Source organism: Terrapene carolina, unplaced genomic scaffold (genome assembly GCF_002925995.2).
Source record: "Terrapene carolina triunguis isolate 2854851 unplaced genomic scaffold, T_m_triunguis-2.0 Scaffold569, whole genome shotgun sequence".
NCBI classification, from domain to species: domain Eukaryota; kingdom Metazoa; phylum Chordata; order Testudines; family Emydidae; genus Terrapene; species Terrapene triunguis.
This window is the reverse complement of record NW_020664920.1, coordinates 209,853-222,221: the sequence shown is the minus strand read 5'-3', so window position 1 is coordinate 222,221 and position 12,369 is coordinate 209,853. Positions and strand designations below refer to the sequence as shown.

Below are 12,369 nucleotides of genomic sequence, written 5' to 3'. Positions count from 1 at the left end.
GTGCATACATGGCTGCTGAATGCACCGATGCAAATGCGCATCAAGTATTAAGTCACCGCGTACGTTATCTTGATGTCAGGGGTAGGCCAGTAGATGCATTTCTAGATGTTCTAGTTATAGAAGACAGATTGACTGCATCTGTGACAACCCACATCTTAGAAGAGTTAATTGGACCCCAAACAGATGGCTGCTTGTGCATTTAATATATGGAGATATCCTATCTCATAGAACTGGAAGGGACCCTGAAAGGTCATCGAGTGCAGCCCCCTGCCTTCACTAGCAGGACCAAGTACTGATTTTGCCCCAGATCCCTAAGTGGCCCCCTCAAGGATTGAACTCACAACCCTGGGTTTAGCAGGCCAATGCTCAAACCACTTGATAGAGCTGCAAACTTCTCCAGAAGACATGGTGGAGTACACGCTTTGCTCAGTGATGAGCTGCCAAAATCTTAGGAACCGGTTCCCTACCGGGTCTTCGGCGGCATGGCAGCGGCGGGTCCTTCAGTGCCGGAGCGAGTGAAGGACCCGCCGCCAAAGACCCGGTAGGGAACCGCCCAGTGAGTAGAAGCCCCACCCGCCTCCCAAAACAGCCTATCCCCCCCCACCCGACCCCCACTCATGTCCTGCCCCCGACTGCCCCCCTCAGAACCCGCAACCCATCAACCCCCCCCCGCTCCTTGTCCCCTGACCACTCCTTCCCGAGACCCCCCACCCTAGCTGCCCCCCAGGACCCCACCCCCTATCCAACTCGTCCTGCCCCCCTTACTTTGCTGGCAGCTGCTCAAAGTGGCAGGTCTGGGGAGCTGAGCTGCCGGCGGCTCGGCACTCTGTGGCTCTGGGGAAGGGGCCAGGGGAAGTCCCAGCTGGGACTCCTGGGAGCTCAGGTGGGGGACAGGACGGTCCTGCGGGCCGGATGTGTCCCGCGGACCGGAGTTGTTTTCCCCCCCGCCCGGCCCTTTAACAGCCGGTTCTCTACCGGCGTCTAATTTTAGCAACTGGTTCTTGCGAACCAGTGCGAACCGGCTCCAGCTCACCACTGGCTTTGCTCAGAGAAAAGTGTAACCCTAATCTCTCCTATACACACTGCAGAGGCATCTACTCCAACTAGCGCTAGTACAAGCTGCAGACTCTTCAAAAGACATTTAAAAAGCTACAAATTTAATGTCTTCGTTATATTCTTTTTTCAGCAAGAGTCCAAAAAGACTGAATATCTTGGAAAATATAGAAGCTACACTGGGACTGAATTTCAAATTAGTCCAACCTGGGAAAACCCTCTGACTTTCTCATGAGTGATCCTTGGCTGTTGTCTTAAAATTACTCCAGCCATTATTACTGGCTTTGGAAAGTATCTACCAAGATGGGATGGATCTAAGTAGTGAGGCTGGTGGACTACTTTTGCTACTACATTCAGAGAAGACTATCTTAGGTGCTATTCTCTCTCTTGTAAGTCTACCGTTGAAACCACTTGGGTCATTAAACAGTGCCATCCAGGCATCTGCTACAACAGTAGTAGATCTTTGTCCAGCAATAGGAGCTACATTTGGATCAATCAGAGAGCTATCCATTGAAAAAATACTGGAAGAAGCAAAGACTTCAGTCCAGAAGTTGACTAATGATAGCAATTATATTGAATCCTTAAGTGAAGAGGACAAGAAGTGTTTGTTAAGACAACTGAAAAAGTACACAGACTTGATTCTTAAAAATCTACAACAGCGACTTCTAGATTCTACTCAACCTCTACGTGGCTTTTACAGATCCCTGTCCTATAAAACACCGACAGTTGAGTGGAGTGAGGCACTACCAGCAATGGGGCTGCCATGTGCTCAGGACAGAATAGAGAATTTGAACGCAGGGTGGAATATCATATGACGAATGAATGAAGATTTGACTTCAACTTATTTTTATCATCACTAATGGCTCGACCCGATCTTTGTGCTACATTTCCCGGGATGAAAAAAGTAGGAATTCATCTCTTGCTACTCCCAGTCACAACAGCTACAGTTGAGCGTTCTTTTTCATCATTGAATAGAATTTTGTGTTCTGTAAGAAGTCGCCTTCTGCCTGATCATGTGAATGAACTAATGAGCATATTAATTGAAGGAATGGAAGTACCGGACATACGAGAAGCCACCAAAGATGAACGCATTGCATTCAAGAAGTTCATTAACAGAGTTGTGCAAAATTATAACAAACCAAGAAGGATGTCGATGTCGAGCTTCATAGAAGGGTTGAGTAGCCAACTTTAATTTGTGTGATGATTTTAAAACACGAGTTAAATCTAATAAAATGGTTGTGAAACATTTTCAGTTTTTACTATGGTGCCATACAGCCCACTTTCACCCTCATGGTCTCACCCCTCATCGGCCCTGACCTCCCCCTCCCCATAAATTCAAACACCCCCCCCTAATTTCAATTCCCGGGGAAAACACTGGTGCTCTGTCCCATCTAGTGGCACCAAGACCACTTAGAGAGAGATAAAACGATTCTGCTCTACAGGCTTAGCTAAGAGCCAGTTGGCTTTTAGTTCATGCAGTAGAGGCTCATGCACTAAGCTCCAGAGGTCCCAGGTTCAATTCCACCCGCTGACAACCAGGGTCCGGCGGCGTTACACCAGCCCGGCCTGCCTCGCTGGGGAGCAGAGCAGAGCTGAGCCTTGTGGTGGCTGAGCGTTGGGAGACCTGGGCAGGGCGAGGGCCAGAGGGGTTTGCCCTGCCCAGGGGTGAGAGAGGCCCCAGCGAAGGGTAAAACTGCTGGAGGCCGATGCTGGTAGACCTGATACGACTGCAGGCATTAGCTAAGAACTGACAAACTCGTAGCTGGCGCCCTAGACTGGTCCCCTGTAGGTGAGTGTGGCTCAGACTGACGAGGAAGTGTGGGGTTCACTCTCTAACATGCTGGGCAGTTGCTGCCTGCGTTACTCTCCCTGGCGATGTTCGCTCTGACCATGTGACGCCAGCCACGGGAACGGACCCACCCAGGAGGGCGCTCAAATTGAAAGCGGGCCATTATTAGCCAAAGCTTTAATTGTCCCCTGTCCCCATGGAGAAGTGCAGCAGCCGCGGCCCACCGCTTTGCAGGCTGGAAGAGGGAAATAAAAATCATGGACGTGAAGATTTTTCATCTTGTCGCCCTCACGGGGCCAGAGACATGAAACTGGAGCCCGAGTCCCCCGGTGCTGCCCTGAATGCCCCTGTGAAGTGACAGCTCACTGCAGCTCTTCACTCGCTGGCTCTAACCTGCCATTTCGTTAACAAACCTGTCGCTCGTTGATTCCAGGACTGGCTACGGGTGCTGGCATTGGTGTAAGAGCCAGGGGGCCAATTGTTCTGGGGTAAGTGACTGGCTCAGGTCTGGGAACAACCTGAATGTGGAGTGATTTTTGGTGACCTCTGATCACTAGTGCAGTTTGTCAGGGGGCCAGGCGGGATGGTGAGCCCCAGGGGCATGGCTGGGTCTCCCTGGGGAGACTGAAACATAGAATATCAGGGTTGGAAGGGACCTCAGGAGGTCATCTAGTCCAACCCCCTGCTCATGGCAGGACCAATCCCCAACTAAATCATCCCAGCCAGGGCTTTGTCAAGCCTGACCTTAAAAACCTCCAAGGAAGGAGACTCCACCACCTCCCTAGGTAACCCATTCCAGTGCTTCACCACCCTCCTAGTGAAATAGTGTTTCCTAATATCCAACCTAGACCTCCCCCACTGCAACTTGAGACCATTGCTCCTTGTTCTGTCATCAGGTACCACTGAGAACAGTCTAGATCCATCCTCTTTGGAACCCCCCCTCAGGTAGTTGAAAGCAGCTATCAAATCCCCCCTCATTCTTCTCTTCTGGAGACTAAACAATCCCAGTTCCCTCAGCCTCTCCTCATAAGTCATGTGCTTCAGACCCCTAATCATTTTTGTTGCTCTCCGCTGGACTCTTTCCAATTTTTCCACATCCTTCTTGTAGTGTGGGGCCCAGAACTGGACACAGTACTCCAGATGAGGTCTCACCAATGTCGAATAAAGGGAAATGATCATGTTCCTCGACCTGCTGGCAATGCCCCTACTTATACAGCCCAAAATGCCGTTAGCCTTCTTGGCAACAAGAGCACACTGTTGACTCATATCCAGCTTCTCGTCCACTGTGACCCCTAGGTCCTTTTCTGCAGAACTGCTACCCAGCCATTCGGTCCCTAGTCTGTAGCAGTGCATAGGATTCTTCTGTCCTAAGTACAGGACTCTGCACTTGTCCTTGTTGAACCTCATCAGGTTTTTTTTGGCCCAATCCTCTAATTTGTCTAGGTCCCTCTGTATCTGATCCCTACCCTCCAGCATATCTACCACGCCTCCCAGTTTAGTGTCATCTGCAAACTTGCTGAGGGTGCAGTCCACGCCATCCTCCAGATCATTAATGAAGATATTAAACAAAACTGGCCCCAGGACCGACCCTTGGGGCACTCCGCTTGAAACCGGCTGCCAACTAGACATGGAGCCATTGATCACTACCCGTTGAGCCTGACGATCTAGCCAGCTTTCTATCCACCTTACAGTCTATTCATCCAGCCCATACTTCTTTAAATTGGCGGCAAGAATACTGTGGGAGACCGTATCAAAAGCTTTGCTAAAGTCAAGGAATAACACATCCACTGCTTTCCCCTCATCCATAGAGCCAGTTATCTCCTCATAAGCCAGAGCCCTAGAAGTTTGCATTTGTTACTGGCTTAGTGACCTCTAATTGTAGGCCACGCTGCCATCTGGGGGGGTCTGCCCTGCTTTCGCCAGTCTGCCCTAAGGGTGGCACTCGCGGGCGTGAGCCGCTCCAGGCAGCCTGACACTGGGTACAGACACACCTGGGCAGCGATCCACCAGGAACTAACCTAATTCTTCTCTGAACCCAGTTATACTTTTGGCCTTCACAACATCCCCTGGCAACCAGTTCCACAGGCTGGCTGTGCGTTGGGTGAAGAAATACATCCTTGTGTTTGTTTTAAACCTGCTGCCTATTCATTTCATTTGGTGACCCTAGTTCTTGTGTTATGAGAAGGAGTAAATAACACTTCCTTATTTACTGTCTCCACACCAGTTATGATTTTATAGACCTCTATCATATCCCCCACCCCCCAGTCGTCTCTTTTCCAAGCTGAAAAGTCCCAGTCTTATTAATCTCTCCTCAGATGGAAGCCGTTCCAGACCCCTAATCATTTTTGTTGCCCTTCTCTGAAACTTTTTAAATTCTAATATATCTTTTTTGAGATGAGGAGACCACATCTGCGCACAGTTTTCAAGGTGTGGGCGTACCATGGATTTATATAGAGGCAATATGATATTTTCTGTCTTATTATCAATCCATTTCTTGATGATTCCCAACATTCTGTTCGCTTTTTTGACTGCCGCTGCACATTGAGCGGATGTTTTCAGAGAACTCTCCACAATGACTCCAAGATCTTTCTTGAGTGGTAACAGCTAATTTAGACCCCATCATTTTACATGTATAGTTGGGATGATGTTTTCCAATGTGCATTACTTTACATTGATCAGCAATTGAATTTCATCTGCCATTTTGTTGCTCAGTCACCCAGTTTAGTGAGATCCCTTTGTATCTCCAAAGCAGACTGCAAAGAGTGAACTATCTTGAGTAGTTTTGTATCATCTGCAAACTTTCCCACCTCACTGTTTCCCCCTTTTCCCAGATGGTTTATGAATATGTTGAATAGGACTGGGCCCAGCACAGACCCTTGGGGGACACCACTATTTACCTCTCTCCATTCTGAAAACTGACCATTTATCCCTACCCTTTGTTTCCTGTCTTTTAACCAGTTACCGACCCATGCAGGGCCAGCTCCAGGCACCAGCTCAGCAAGCAGGTGCTTGGGACGGCCAAGGGGAAGGGCGGCACGTCGGGCTCTTCGGCGGCAATTCGGCGGGGAGTCCCTCAGTCCCTCTCGGAGGGAAGGACCTGCTGCCGAATTGCCACCGAAGAAGAAAGCAGCGCGGTGGAGCTGCCGCCGATCGCGACTTGGGGCGGCAAAAACCCTGGAACCGGCCCTGGACCCACGAGAAGAGCTTCCCTCTTATCCCATGACAGCTTACTTTGCTTAAGAGCCTTTGGAGAGGGACCTTGTCAAAGGCTTTCTGAAAATCTAAGTCACTATATCCACTGGATCCCCCTTGTCCACATGCTTGTCGACCCCCTGTCACGTTATTGATTTGAACTGGGACCGTATAGAACATGGTTGCAACCAAAGTCCTGTAGTGGCACCAAATCTTGTATAAACGGGATCAAATGAGGTGTCTAAGACAAGGTGATGGTTGGCTGGTTATAATTATGCTGTCTATATGTGTGTATCAGTTTTGTAGTTGAAGTTATGAATATTGGCTCTACACTGTCTGTATTTCAAACTTATGCTATGCTTCTGGGAAACATCCCAGACAAGTTGGTGTTAGCTCTGCCTAGCCTGCTTGATGGCCCATTAAGGACCATCAGCTATACAACTGACCCATTGAGAGAAGGCAAATACGCCTTGTAACTCAGCAAAGTATGCAGGGACCGGCCCATGTGACTCCAGACTCCATTTTGCTGCAATTTTCCACAGTAAGAACAAAGAGGTGTTCTTACACCTGGAAAAGACTATAAAAGGCTGATGCCTCATCTCCATTTTGTCTTCAATCCTGCTTCTTATCTCTGGAGGGACTTCGCTACAAACAGAAGCTCTGAACAAAGGACTGAGGACCCATCCCAGCTGGGGATGTTCCAGAGACTTGATTTGAACCTGCAGTTTATTCTATCACTGCTACAAGCCTGACCCAAGAACTTTGCCATTACTGTATGTCATTGATTCCATTTAACCAATTCTAGCTCTCATCTCTATCTTTTTCCTTTTATGAATAAACCTTTAGATTTTAGATTCTAAAGGGTTGGCAACAGCGTGATTTGTGGGTAAGATCTGATTTGTATATTGATCTGGGTCTGGGGCTTGGTCCTATGGGATCAGGAGAACCTTTTTTCTTTTACTGGGGTATTGGTTTTCATAACCATTTGTCCCCATAACAAGTGGCACTGGTGGTGATACTGGGAAACTGGAGTGTCTAAGGGAATTGCTTGTGTGACTTGTGGTTAGCCAGTGGGGTGAGACCGAAGTCGTCTTTGTCTGGCTGGTTTGGTTTGCCTTAGAGGTGGAAAAACCCCAGCATCGTTACACCCCCTCAAAGAATTCTAGTAGATTGGGGAGGAATTATTTCCCTTTACAAAAACCATGTTGACTCTTTCCCAACAAATTGTGGGTTCAAACTTCTCCAGGATGTTGGTTAAAGGGACCCTGCTTTGTTCAGTCATGATGGGGAAAGAGATATTACAAAGGGGGAATTTTCTGTACTGTTTTTTATAAATGCTATGTGTGCCTCAGTTTCTCCCATACTTTGTGTTGCAACCCAGCAGGGACCCAGAGGGGTGATGGCTTAAGATGATCTGCCAGGGAGTGGGTTGTGGGGAGCAGAGGGGGGTTTGGGGCGATCAGTCAGGGGGCAGGTTGTGGCTGCCGTAGCTCAGAATAATTTTGGTTTTTACAACAGAGAATCTGCCCAGCTCCCTTTTCAGTGAGACCCTGCCCCTGCCCCCAGCTCTGCTCCCTGGCCCTGGCCCCCGGCTTTGCACCCAGCCTCCCCTGCCCCATGACCCCTGGCCCCCTGCCTGCCCCCTGGCCTTGCCCAGCAGCTGCAGCCTCTGCCCGCACCCCCCTGAGCTCCTCTGTGCACCATGCCCACCATGCCCCCCCAGCTCACCTTCCATGAGGACCCGGAAGACGTCCCTGAGGATGGTGACGGTGGAGCCCAGCACGAAGACGGAGAAGAGGAAGGTGCTGACGGGGTCTGCGATCTTGTACCGGGGCTGCAAGGGGCAGGGTCGGGGTTATGCCCAGGCAGCCAGCGGATCCCCAGAGCCGCACCCAGTGAGGGGTCAGACCTAGGAGTGGAACCCAGGAGTCCCTGGCCCAGCCCCACTGTCCCGAAGCTGGGGGGGGGGGGGGGCACCGAGGGAACGTGGCAGCAGAGGGCAGAGCCCAGCATGGGGAGCTGGCATAGGGCTCTTCCTTGGGGCTGGGCACCAGGGTCCCAGTGAGGGGGCCTGTGGGGATCTCAGTCTATTTCCCCATGGCAGGTCCTGTCTCCCCCCAGCCCCAGGGAGCCCCGGGACAGGCAGGAGCTGCAGGGCCGGGTCACTGGCCTGCTGCCACCTGGGACAGCATCTCCCACCCCAGGAGCTCAGGCCGAGGCAGGGAGCGGGGCACACAGGTGTCTGTGCAAAGGCGAACCCATGGGGGAGGGGACAGGTGGGCCCCTCAGAGGGAGGGACGTGGAAAGAGGGGCAGGGGGGCAGTGCAGGGAGGGAGACGGTTAGCAGGGGCGCGAGGCAGCGCAGGGAGGGACGTGGGTAGCGGGGGCGCGAGGCGGCGGACGGAGGGAGGCGGTTAGCGGGGGCACCAGGCGGAGGGGTTTGGGCTGCGTTTAGCGGGGGCACAAGGCGGAGGAGTTTGGGCCGTGGTTAGTGTGGGCGCGAGGCGGCGGAGGGAGGGACGCGGTTAGCGGGGGCGCCAGGCAGAGGGGTTTGGGCTGCGTTTAGCGGGGGCACAAGGCAGAGGGGTTTGGGCCGTGGTTAGTGTGGGCGCGAGGCGGCGGACGGAGGGAGGCGGTTAGCGGGGGCGCCAGGCGGAGGGAGGCGGTTAGCGGGGGCGCCAGGCGGAGGGAGGCGGTTAGCGGGGGCACCAGGCGGAGGGGTTTGGGCCGCGTTTAGCGGGGGCACAAGGCAGAGGAGTTTGGGCCGTGGTTGGTGTGGGCGCGAGGCGGCGGACGGAGGGACGCGGTTAGCTGGGGCGCCAGGAGGCCGAGGCAGGGCCGTGTTAGACGCTGGCCTGGGGTTGTTCGTGCCGTACCTCCACGTAGATGACGGTGGCAGCTGTCAGCACCCCGAGGCTTTGCAGCAGGTCCCCCACCACATGCACGAAGGCGGCGCGGACGCTGGTGCTGCCGGGCGGGGGGCCCCCGGGTGGCGCGCAGCAGCCAGGACTCTCCTCCATCTTCTCGTAGCCCCGGGCGTGGCCGTGGCCCGTGACCGACTGGTGCAGGATGTAGGCCATGCTGGAGGGAAGCGGGGAGCCTGAGCGGGCCGCGGGCAGACACAGAGCCCCGGGGGCCGCAGCACCGGCAGATCCCAGAGCCCCTCCCCCCGGAATGGGCAAGGTGGGTGGGCATTGATTGGGGGCTGGGCAGAGGCAGGAACGGGTCAGGTGGGGAGGGGTGTGATCCAGGGAGGCTGGGGGGCATCATTTTGGGGAGGGTGGGGGGGGGACAGTCACCTGGGCAGGGTGAACCGTGATCGAGGGGCAGGGAAGTGATCCAGGGGTGGGGGGGTGGCATGCAGGGATTCAGGGGGCCTGCGATCTGATGGGGGCAGGTATCCAGGGGTGCGGGACAAGGATCTGGGGGGCAGGGATCCAGGGGGTGGCAGTTGGGGGGCAGGGATCCGGGGGGCAGGGGTCTGGGGGTGTGGGGGTGGCAGTTGGGGATCTGGGGGCAGGGGCAAGGATCTGGGGGGCAGGGATCCGGGGGGCAGGGATCCGGGGGGGGGGGGGGGGGGGGTGGCAGGGATCCGGGGGGCAGGGGGGCCACGTACATGACGTTGATGCCCACGGCGCAGGCGGAGGTGACCAGCATGGCACGTGCGTCGATCTCGTAGTCGTTGCTGATGATGCGGGCTGAGGCCAGGTACACCAGGACACCGGTCACGACCCAGATGGACAGCACCGAGGCCAGGGCGCCCAGCGTCTCTGCAGGCACGGGGCAGCAGTCAGCGCCGCCCGCAGCTGTGGGGGCGGAGGGGAGTGGCCGGGAGCAGCCCGGCTGGGACCCATCCACGTCCCTCAGGGAGGAAAGGGTTAAAGACCTGCCTGCGGGGCCCGTTGCTGCAGGGACGCTGGCAATGTCTGTGCACGGCCCGTGCCTGCTTCAGTTTCCTCTGTGCCTGGCGCTGGTGTGCACACGGTGCCAAGGGCAGGAGACGGGGGGCCACAGGACAGCCTAGGGTCAGCCAAGGGGGTCATTAGGCCTGGCTAGAACCAGCCCGTCAGGGAGGCTCTGGACAACGGGAGCCCGAAGGCCTGGACCAGTGACCTGGCCACGGGAAGGCCTGGCCGCGGAGCCGGCACTGCAGGAGAAGGTGACAGGAGCTGGGACCAGAGCTGGGCTCACCAGAGACACGGCAGCTCTCACCTGCTGGGACTGACAGACAGAGACAGAGCCAGGAACCCGCACGCAGCCGCCGGGCTCCAGGGGCCCTGGCGTTGGCCAGCAGGGACTTAACCCCAACTTCTCTGGGCCAAGCCAAGGGCCCCCCACGCCACGCCCAGGGGACCGAGACCAGCTCTGGGGGAAAGGCTGCCTGGTGTCCCTGCAGGCACTGGCGGGTGCAGGGGTCCCTGCAGAGCGGCCGAGTCTCTCACGGGCATCTGGCTCAGCGGGACTCGCTGGGCTGAGGCAGGGGGCTGGAGCCCAGGGGCTCGGGATCAGAGGTGGTGAGGCCGCGTGGCCAACCCTGGGGGAAGAGTGGGACCCCTGGGGGGCTGGCACCCGGACGGGGCTGGGGCAAAGCACAGACCCTGGGGGTTCGTGAAGCCTATGAGGGGCAAGGCATCATGGGTAATGTGGTGCACCAAGGTGGCCAGCGGGGAGGATCTGCCTGTGGCCTGGGGGTGAGGGCTCTGCCCCCCCAGCTCCCCACGGGCCGAAGGGAGTGGGGGCACAGGCTGGCCCCTGCTCTGCCGGGCTGCCCAGGCTCAGGGAAATAAGTCCCCAGGTCGCCCCAGCATGGCAGGGAGACGGGGGGAGGAGGGGGAAGGTCTGTGAGGGCAGCGAGTGCTGGGCTGGAGCCATGTCCTGGTGGGGCCCTTACCTGAGCGGTGCCAGCCGAAGGTCATGGTCTTGGTGGGCGGCCTGGCGGAGACCCACAGGGAGAAGAGGCTGACCGACATGCTGCCCACGTCCGCCAGCAGATGGGCAGCATCAGTCATGATGGCCAGGCTGTGCGCCAGGTACCCGCCTGCAGTAGAGATTGGCCAGCTCAGCGCCAGGTGCTGGCAGGGCCCCCGCACAGCCCCCAGGCAGCACCTCTGCCCTCCGCTCCGGCCTGCGGGGGCTGGCTCCTTCCCCAGAGCGCTGGGCACTGACACGGCGTCCCCTTGCGCTGCCAGGGGGCCTGCCAGGGCGGGCGGGATCCAGCCAGGTGACTCCCATGAATGTGGGGACCCTGGCAGCGGGTGAGGGGAGCTGCCCCATCCCGCAGAGCTGAGGGGCCGGGGGCTGCACCAGGCCCACGCCGGGCACCTCTCTCCTGGCCCCCAGAGACCCGGGCTGCGCCTGCCAGCCAGCACATGAGCAAGGTGCAGAGCAGGACGTCCCGCAGCACGGGCTGAGCAGGGCCAGGAACAAGCCGGGCTGGGGTCCCGCTGCCACCTTACCGACAACCTCGCCGATCATGAAGACGAAGCAGATGGCGCAGGCGATGCCCAGCTTCCGACAGGCCTGCGGCTCCGCCCGGCTCTGGCTGGGGGTGCGGGGGCTGCGGTGGCAGTGCCTGGCCAGGCGCCGCTCCAGCTCCAGGGACGGAGCCACAGGGCTGGTCTCCGGGGGCAGGCCGGGGAAGGGCTCCCGGGAGCCTGTGAAGAGACTGAGACACAAGGGGGTCAGTGCGAAGGTCACCCCAGTTCCAACAGCCCACGGGACACCTGGCTGGGACAGGCCAGCCCGGCTCCTCGCTGAGGAGAGGCTGAGGGAACTGGGATTGTTTAGTCTGCAGAAGAGAAGAATGAGGGGGGATTTGATAGCTGCTTTCAACTACCTGAAAGGGGGTTCCAAAGAGGATGGAGCTCGGCTGTTCTCAGTGGTGGCAGATGACAGAACAAGGAGCAATGGTCTCAAGTTGCAGGGGTGGAGGTGTAGGTTGGATATTAGGAAAAACTGGGCCCAGAGCAGGGCTGGGAACCGGGACGGGAGGGGCTGTCACCGACCCGGCATCTGCCCTCATCTTTGGGGGCCCTGGCTCCACCCAGCTCTGCTGCTAGGTAGCAATGGAGTGAGTCCAGGGCACCTGCTGCCCCCTCGCCAGCCTGGCTGGGTTCCCCCTGAGGGCCCAGGTGACTGGTCCTGTCGCAGGCTGGGCAAAGCCCAGAGCAGCCCAGGCTCCTGGGAGAGGCCGCGGGGAAAGGAGGCTTGGCAAGTGTGGACCCTGGTGGCCCTGGGACATCACCCCAAGCCTGGATTCCCCAGGGGTGCCCAAAGCTGGAACAGTTGGGGGGCGACTGCTGGTCAGGACTATGGGGCAGGGATATGGGGTCAGG

The 12,369-nt window shown here is 56.7% G+C and overlaps 1 protein-coding gene across 1 annotated transcript in view; it reads right to left on the bottom strand.

Moving 5' to 3' along the window:
- Positions 1-12,046, bottom strand: part of SLC30A3 (solute carrier family 30 member 3) — a 36,168-nt gene extending 24,122 nt beyond the window's left edge. The window contains exons 1-6 of the mRNA XM_026659080.1: positions 12,040-12,046; positions 11,491-11,688; positions 10,926-11,072; positions 9,651-9,804; positions 8,911-9,115; positions 7,763-7,868 (exon numbers count right to left, since the gene is read on the bottom strand). Of these exons, the coding sequence (XP_026514865.1) occupies positions 7,763-7,868; positions 8,911-9,115; positions 9,651-9,804; positions 10,926-11,072; positions 11,491-11,688; positions 12,040-12,046 (817 nt within the window). The remainder of the gene's footprint in view (positions 1-7,762; positions 7,869-8,910; positions 9,116-9,650; positions 9,805-10,925; positions 11,073-11,490; positions 11,689-12,039) is intronic.
- Between the last annotated feature and the right edge of the window lie 323 nt (positions 12,047-12,369).